Source organism: Sinocyclocheilus anshuiensis, unplaced genomic scaffold, assembly GCF_001515605.1.
Source record: "Sinocyclocheilus anshuiensis isolate Anshui unplaced genomic scaffold, SAMN03320099.WGS_v1.1 scaffold1415, whole genome shotgun sequence".
NCBI lineage: Eukaryota > Metazoa > Chordata > Actinopteri > Cypriniformes > Cyprinidae > Sinocyclocheilus > Sinocyclocheilus anshuiensis.
In genome coordinates this window covers 135,891-144,446 of record NW_015536595.1, presented here as the reverse complement: position 1 = coordinate 144,446, position 8,556 = coordinate 135,891, and the positions used below count along the sequence as shown (strand labels likewise).

The window sequence follows — 8,556 nt, the reverse complement described above, 5'->3', positions numbered from 1 at the left end:
TAAAAGTATCGGTATCGGGCGAGTACTGGAAAAAGTGGTATCGGTGCATCCCTAATTAAAACCATAAAAAAAAAAACATTTTGCTACCCTAAATACAATATTTTTTAACAAATAAAATAAAACTTGTACTAAAATAATTAAAAATAAATAAATGTATAGACATTTTTTTACTAAATTTACTAAAACTTTACCTAAAATTAAAATGAAAACAGAAAATATACAAATAAAAACGAATTCAAAATATCAGGAAAAACTATAATAGTATCTCAATGATACTAAAATAACGCTGCTTTCCAGTGTTGTGTTCAGTCTGCGTCAGACGGTCCATGAGTGTCATCTGAGACAAAAGTGTGCATTACTGATGGGACGAATTCCACCTCAAAAACACTCATCTGTTCATGATAATATGATCTGATGTTTGCTTCAGTTATATTTAGAGATTGTGTGACTTTCACATGTTTAGTGGATTTGCCCTTTGGAGCAGCTGTGCTTAAACTCTGTCACACCAACAGCAGATAAATTTAGATATACCGCCGGGTTTGCTGCTGATTTGGACATCAGACAACAAACATTTTTGTGTACATAGATACTGTTGATTTGATCTGTACTTTGCCAGTTAATGTCTTTAAAATAAATATAAATGTAATAAACTAAATGTAAAAATAAATATAAAACACATTTCAATAGATAAATAAATAAGAAAAGATATAAATAAAAATATGAATATATATTTTTTATATATATATATTTAAATATTTTTTATATTTATAATTTAATATATTTTTATATGTATAGCAACAATAATTATAGATGTAAAAATACTAATATATCTATATATTAACTCTTTCTCTCTCTCTCCTCAGGCTGTGGGCGAGCTGCTGCAGACCAGAGGTCATGAAGTGGGCGTGACCACAGGCAGAAAGAGACGCTGTGGTTGGCTGGATTTGGTTATTCTCAAATACGCTCATATGATCAATGGATTCACTGCGTGAGCGCTTTGGTTCTGTACATGAGTATAATGTGAAATGATTAAATACTAAACTATACTAAATAGCATTTTTTAATATATTCAAGATTTCTTTATTGTCACTATACAAGTATAGTGAAATTTGAGCCTGAGCACACTCCTTACCCTGTGTTCCTGTATTGTGAATGAAGGTGCATGTCCGTTGAGGGTGGGTATGGATAGTGTGAGCATCTCGGTCTCTCTCACTTCAAAGTGGGCAAAGAAACATTTAAGTTCCTCTGCCAGCGAGACGCTGAAGTCAGAGTTTCTCTGGGTAGTGCTTTTGTAATTAGTGAGGTGCTGGATCCCCTGCCAGTGTCGTCGTGGATCATTGTGGGTGAAGTGTTCCTCAATCTCTCTTTTGTACTGTGCTTTCGCATCCTTGATGGCACTTTTCAGGTTGGCTCTGGCTGTGCTATAGAGGGCTTTGTCTCCAGACTTGAAGGCAGCATTACGTTCTTTTAGGAGGGCCCTGACGTCTCTAGTCATCCAAGGCTTCTGGTTGGGGTAGACCCGGATGCATTTGTCGACAGTAACGTTATCGACACAGTTCTTTGTATAGCAGAGTACCGTTGTTGTATACACCTCCAGATCCTGGTTCTCGAAGACCTCCCAATTGGTTCTTTCAAAGCAGTCTTGGAGCTGAGAAGAGGCTCCTTCTGGCCATTTTTTCACCATCTTTGTAGTGGTGGGAGCTTTCCTTCTTAAAGGGGTATATGCCGGGATTAGGAACACAGAAAGGTGGTCTGACTGTCCCAAATTAGGTAGTGGAATTGATCTATAGCCTTTCTTGACATTTGAGTAGGCCTTGTCCAAGGTGTTTTTCCCCCTTGTAGTACATTTGATGTGTTGATGAAATTTGGGAAGAACCCGTTTTAAATCAGCATGGTTGAAATCCCCTGCGATGATGTGAACTGCATCAGGATGGGCAGTCTGATTGTAGTTTATGGTGTGCAGCAAGTAGCTTTGAGCTGTGTTGGCATTAACATCCGGTGGAATGTAAACAGCTGTAACTATAACAATGGTAAACTCACGAGGCAGATAGAAGGGCCTGCATTTAACAGTTAAGTACTCCAAATCGGGAGAACAGTGACTACCTATGATGTTGGCATTGGTGCACCAGTCGTCGTTTATATAGATGCAGAGCCCGCCGCCCTTGGTCTTACCGGAATCTTGTTTCTGTCCCAGCGAAATGCTGTCCGTCCGGCTAACTCCATAGCGGCGTCAGGTATGCGTGGGTTCAGCCAAGTCTCTGTTATCAAAATAATGCAGCAGTCCTTGATGTTGTTCATAGCGATTTGCAGTTGTAATTCATCCCTTTTATTAGCGAGTGATCTGGCATTTGTAAGAAATACACTCGGAAGAGGTGGTTTGTGTGGTTGTTCCTTTAGCCGAACTAGTAGGCCCGACCGGCATCCACGCTTTTGCTTCCTGTGTCTCCTCCGCCTTCGTCGCCTGCTAAGGCCGATAACAGTCCATGGAGAGCCCGGTGTCCTGGCTATCTCCTCCGGTATATTGTGTAACTCCAGAAATTCGCTTGTAACTTCTTGATTACATCGAAAACCTATGTTTAAGATATCTAAGTGACTGTAACTGTGATTCGCCAGACTGATTTTAACAGTTACGAGTAGAAAAACAAACAAAACCACAAACGAAAAGCACTGAACGGGAGAGCGTGAAGCCGCTGCATCTATGCGCGCCGCCATACTACTACTACGCTACTACTATATATGATATATTATGCAACAAGAAATATACAATAAACAGTAGCATGCCATGTTTCTTGTCACATGACCTCATTGCATGTGTACACCAGTAAGAGAGCCAGAAATAAATACAGGGATTTTGCTTTTTTTATTTTTTATTTTTTATTTATTTTTTTTTTACCCGGAATTTTGCATAAAATGTGCCAAGCTTTGTGTCAACAAAGATTGTAAAATTTGTAGTATTTTTCTAATGGTTGTTCTGTGTCTCTCTTCAGCATTGCATTGACTAAACTGGACATCCTAGATGTTTTGGATGAAATTAAAGTGGGTGTTGCTTATAAGATCAATGGCAAGAGAGTCCCATATTTCCCAGGTAAAATGATTCCTAAAAGTGTTGGGAAGTAACTAATTAAAAGTAATGACACTGCTTATTATTAAAATTTGAATTAGTTTGAATTTGAATTTGAAATTCTGAATTGGTTCTGAAGAATGATTCACTGAATCTTTTGAGTCCCAGCACAGATGTCTGTGTACTACATGTTTTGTGCAGCTAAATATTGTGTGTGTGTTCTGCGTGCGTGCGTGCGTGCGTGTGTGTGTGTGTATATACAGTGGGTACGGAAAGTATTCAGACCCCCTTAAATTTTTCACTCTTTGTTATATTGCAGCCATATATATGTGTGTGTGTGTATGTATGTATATATATATATATATATAATATATATATATATAAAACTGAAATTAAAATGGATAAAAACTATATAGACATTTAAAGAATAATAAAAATGACAAAACCACAAAACAAAACTACTAAACTTAACATTCAATTGAGAACAGAAAATGTAAAAATAAAAACTCTTTCAAAATATTAGTAAAAACTATAATAGTATCTCAGTCATATTTGATTGTATTTGTATTTTTGCCAAGCTTAAATGTTTTAATGCATGTGTCTGTTTACATCTTGATATCAAAATGTGCGTCATTAACATAATAATAAAATATTATTGCAATTATTTAGTATTTACTATTGTATTATTTAATTTTTAATAATAAACAGCATGGTTTGAAACATCTTCCAGTGTAATTGTAGCATAACTGATACACTATTATAGCATTTATTATAGCAAGATATTGTTAATATCTTAAAACTCACTTTTCAGAGTAGCTTTTATGTGATATTTTGTAATTGTTTTTTTTGTTTTATATTATATTGTTCTTAAATTGTTTTGTGTTGTTTTTTCACATAAATCTTTATTTTATTTTTGCAAAGCGCTTTGAGAAGCAACTTTTAAAGGTGCTATAAAAAAAATAAAGTGTATTATTATTATTATTATTAAAGTTGAATAATTTTGTGTTTTTGTCATTTTTATTCTTTTTCTCTTGTTTAAATTTAGCTTATGAGAACTCATTGGTAACGAGCTGAACATAAGTTTATGTTTTATTTGAATTTAGTTAAAGTTTAATTTATTTCTATAAATCTCTCTGTACTTTCAGCCAACATGGAGGTGCTGCAGAAGGTGGAGGTTGAATACGAGACGTTTCCCGGATGGAAGACGGACACGTCAGCGGTTAGGAAGTGGAGTGATCTTCCTCCTAAAGCTCAGAACTACATCCGCTTCGTGGAGAATCGCATCGGCGTTCCTAGTAAGTCCTTCACACTGATAAACCGCATGTTATAAAGCGGAGAGTTCCGGTGCTTGGTTCTGATTGGCTGAGCCGCGTTCGAAGCTGTTGTAAATGACTCTACAAAGTAACACACACCTTTGTTTACGTTTGTGTGTTGCTCGGCAACCACTTTGTTGGAACCACAACTGTTTCTGAGGAGCTACATTGTTTGGCGGAAGAATACTGTTTTTATTAATATCATTACACTTTATTTGCTCTGCTTTATTCTGTGAAACCTTACTACGTATATGGAATAACCGTTTTATAAAAGCGATAAGCCCCAAGAAGCCGTGGTTTACAGTGAATTTATAACAGCTAGTTAATATATAATATAATAGCTGTTATAAATTCACTGTAAACCACGGCTTCACGGGGCTTATTGCTTTTATAACATCCTCCTGTCTATCAAGCTCACGCTTGCATCTCTTCTCTGCAGTTAAGTGGGTTGGCGTGGGAAAATCCAGGGAATGCATGATCCAGATGTTCTAGGTTCATGAAGATACCTACCCACAATCCTCCTGAAGACTATCAGCACAGCGGGACTCTTGGTTTTACTGGTTGGCATTCATTAAGCTCTCTTAACAATGTTTTACTTGATGGAAGATCAGCTCTGAATGGCTGTTTATGTCCAGGCGTTATAACCATCATCTATCGGTCACGTTTACACCGATCATAAAGAGTGGCGCTATAGTTAATGTTGAGTTTTTTGTCATTTGATCATGTTTTGTTGAATTGCACTCTGTTGTTTCCAGTGAGACACATACAGCGAAACCCCTGAAACTGTGTGTATTTCATTGTTTTGGTTGTATGCATTTCATTTTCTGCTCTTAGAATAATGTCTCTCCATTAAAAGAGTTTTTCCTTTGTGCAGGCTTCTTTCCCAGCGTTTTGTCTGATGTCAGATATAATTAGGTTAGACACACCATTAGCTGCGTCAGAAATAGATTGGGACAGGGAACGCTGTGTTCCCCTCGTCTATGCCAAGATGATCTGATCTCAGAGGAACCGTAGTGCCGTCACAATCACAGACTCACAAGAAAAACTCAGATCAAACACTACAGGAATAAGGGAAAGGACAAGTCAAATAATACTCAGACAGTGGGTGTAAATAAACTTTTTAAAATGTTATTATTTATTGTTTTTATTATTTTTACACTATTTACTTGATGCTCTTTAATAATAATAATTATTATTTTAAATTAAAGATTTATTATATTATCTACACTTATTTATTTTATATATACTATTTAATAATTATGATTATTTATTTTTAAATTAAATATTTATTATTTTATTTACACTATTTAATTTATATGCTTAATTATTATTTATTAAATTAAATAATAATTATTTATTTTATTTACACTATACTATGTATTTATATTATTAAAATAATGTATTATTTTTTATTATTATTTATTTTATTTATACTGTTTAATAATTATTTATTAGTTTTGTAATTAAATATTTATTATTTACACTATATTATTTATTATTATTATTTTGATTTGTTCAACAGTGCCCTCAAATATCATATACACCACATACAAAAAGTACACTACAGGAATAAGGTAAAGGTCAAGTCAAATAATCAGACAGTGGGTGTAAATAAACTTTTTAAAATAAAAAAAGTTAATTTGTTTTGATTTGCACCCAAGTATTACATGCATCACACTTAGAAATTCTTAAATGTCATTGCATTGGATACAAAATATCAAAGTAAGTGTGATGTATTGCAAAGACATGCTGTAGCACATGCACACATTTTAAGCCCAAACTGCATTCATAATGCCTTTTGGCAGATGCTTTTTTAATCCAAAACGACTTTGAAGTGTATTCATCTCTCCGTGCATTTCCTGAGAATGAAACAAACCCATGACTTTGGCATTGCTATGCTTCAATCACCAGTTAAACTACAAGGTTTGAGAATGCTAAAACAACAGATGTAGTGTTGAAAGTGAAGAGATGGTCTCCGGTCATAAGCAGCAGTTGCTGTGGTTCGCCTGATGATCGGCAGGTGGCGCTGAGCGCATCCTCGCGTCTGTCCGCCGCTGCAGCGGGTGAAGAAGAAGAAGAGTCCTTAAAGCGTGAACGCGTGTTTGTTTGTTTGCGTAATTAGTTTATTTTTCGTCCTCCGTCGCTTTAGTTGTCGTGTTTTATAATCTGTCGTTTTTAAAATGCCCAAGCGCTCCTATCCGTTCAGCGAGAGCTTCTCCTCGCAGTATAAAGTTCATGTTGGCCAGAAGCAGATCAATAACTGCGGAGCTTTTGGACTCAAATACAGACAAGAGGTTTATGGTGAGATATAAACATATTTATTACAGCGTTAGAGTTAAAACAGCATCAGCAATATAAATCACTGGCATGTTTTGTAATTAAAATGATACAGTAAGTATAATCAAAGTGTTGCTTTATGATCGATCGTAGTTATTGCTGATCATAGAAACTTAATGCTAATGTTTACTATATCAGTCCAGTTAATCATGATCCATTTTCATCAGGCGGTGCTAATGTCAGCAGTTTAATCACAGCTGTTCCTAATTTAATTCTGCTGCTGAGGTTAATACGTTTCAACAGTGTGTGTGTGTGTGTGTGCGCGTGTGTGTGTACGTGTGCGTGCGTGCGCGTGCATGTGTACCCGTGCGTGTGTGCGTATGTGTGTGCGCGTGTGCGTGTGTGTGTGCGCGTGTGCGTGCGTGTGTGTGTGTGTTAACTGTGTGTGTGTGTGTGTGTGCGTATATGTGTTTCTTTTATTTTAAACCATTTAAACTGAAATATTTTAATCAATGCTTATAATTGCTCAAGTTTTTAGTTTCATTGCGTGTAATCACAACCTTACAGCGGCTTTTAGAATATTAATATTAATGAGTATTTAATAAGGTCATGTTTTTATATAAGTGGATACATTTATTTGTAATACACATTTTTTTTTTTTTTTACGGTTTCATATTACCAGCAGGCTATTTTTAGTATATAAGCTGTAATATTGCAGTATATAAAAGTAATATTGCTAAACGCCTAGGTTTTTCCCCCGTTTATGCTCTTGTCTTACCTGTTTGTTTCTTTTGTTGTTGTTTTTTTTCCTCAATTAGAAAAGACCAAAAACCTGCTCTTCAATGGGACCAAAGCCATGATGGGTCGAATCTGGAAGGCAGACGCACTTGTGTCCGGTCCGGCCGCTGTGTCTCCGGCTCCTGGACCTCAGACGCTTCTCAAAGGACAGACACGCATCGGGCTGGACGGACGGTTACAGAGAGCAAGCGCTGCTCCAGGTGAATCCATAAGAACAGAGCAGAGCCAGAAGTGATGCGTTCAGTGTGAAATAAAGCAAGAAGCCGTGTTTACAGTGAATCTATAACAGCTAAGGGGCGTTGTTAGGTACGACACGAAGCCTAAAACCCTTTAGCTGTTATAAATTCACTGTAAACCACAACTTCTTGGGGCTTATTGCTTTTATAAAACGGTTATTCCATATACGTAGTAAGGTTTCAGAGCAAATAAAGTGTAATGATATAAAAACAGTATTCTTCCACCAAACAATGTAGCTCCTCAGAAACAGTTGTGGTTGCTACAAAGTGGTTGCCGAGCAACACACAAACGTAAACAAAGGTGTGTGTTACTTTGTAGAGTCATTTACAACAGCTTTGAACTCGGCTCAGCCAATCAGAATCAAGCACCGGAACTCTCCGCTTTATAATAAGACTTATTTGTGCTGTTATATGATGATGATTACACTGTCCTGCATCATATCTGCTGAATGAAATCCAAGTTTCTTACTGAATTTTGTGCTGCTGATTCCAAAAGCGGTGTCTTTTGCTGGAGCGAGTCACACTTTCTCACAATGATGCATTTTGTTGCATTTTTGCTTGTGAGAATCTTAACCCTAAAAAGGGCAAAACCATAAAGAGACATCAGAAAATTTATTTATTGCTTTTTTCCATCTTATTGGAACTCAAATACAATTAAAAAAAGAAAGTATTAAAATTATACGTTTGTTTACTGTAAAGATAATGTAGTATACCATTTTTATTTTATTTTATATAAAATATTTTATAAAATGTTGCGCACTAAAGTTGCTATAAAATCAAAGCGATATGTCTAACCAAGTTATGTTCCAAATTTGAAGTTGATATCACAAAAATTGTGGTTCTTGTGAGATTTTGTTTGGGCACTATACCA

The 8,556-nt window shown here is 35.8% G+C and overlaps 2 protein-coding genes across 3 annotated transcripts in view; both read left to right on the top strand.

Moving 5' to 3' along the window:
- The window catches only part of LOC107703625 (adenylosuccinate synthetase isozyme 1-like), a 17,466-nt gene extending 11,993 nt beyond the window's left edge, over positions 1 to 5,473 (top strand). Inside the window, exons 10-14 of one of the 2 annotated variants that reach the window (XR_001635850.1) lie at positions 864 to 988; positions 2,988 to 3,085; positions 4,207 to 4,356; positions 4,814 to 4,934; positions 5,249 to 5,473. Coding sequence is in view for 1 of the 2 variants with exons in the window: in XM_016506332.1 (XP_016361818.1) it covers positions 864 to 988; positions 2,988 to 3,085; positions 4,207 to 4,356; positions 4,814 to 4,866 (426 nt within the window). In the remaining variant the exon portion in view is untranslated. The other variant, XM_016506332.1, reaches the window with a different exon arrangement.
- Positions 5,474 to 6,423: 950 nt separating this feature from the next.
- The window catches only part of LOC107703635 (apoptosis regulatory protein Siva-like), a 4,908-nt gene continuing 2,775 nt past the window's right edge, over positions 6,424 to 8,556 (top strand). Inside the window, exons 1-2 of the mRNA XM_016506343.1 lie at positions 6,424 to 6,675; positions 7,470 to 7,649. Coding sequence (XP_016361829.1) covers positions 6,555 to 6,675; positions 7,470 to 7,649 — 301 coding nt within the window. The 5' untranslated portion in view covers positions 6,424 to 6,554. The remainder of the gene's footprint in view (positions 6,676 to 7,469; positions 7,650 to 8,556) is intronic.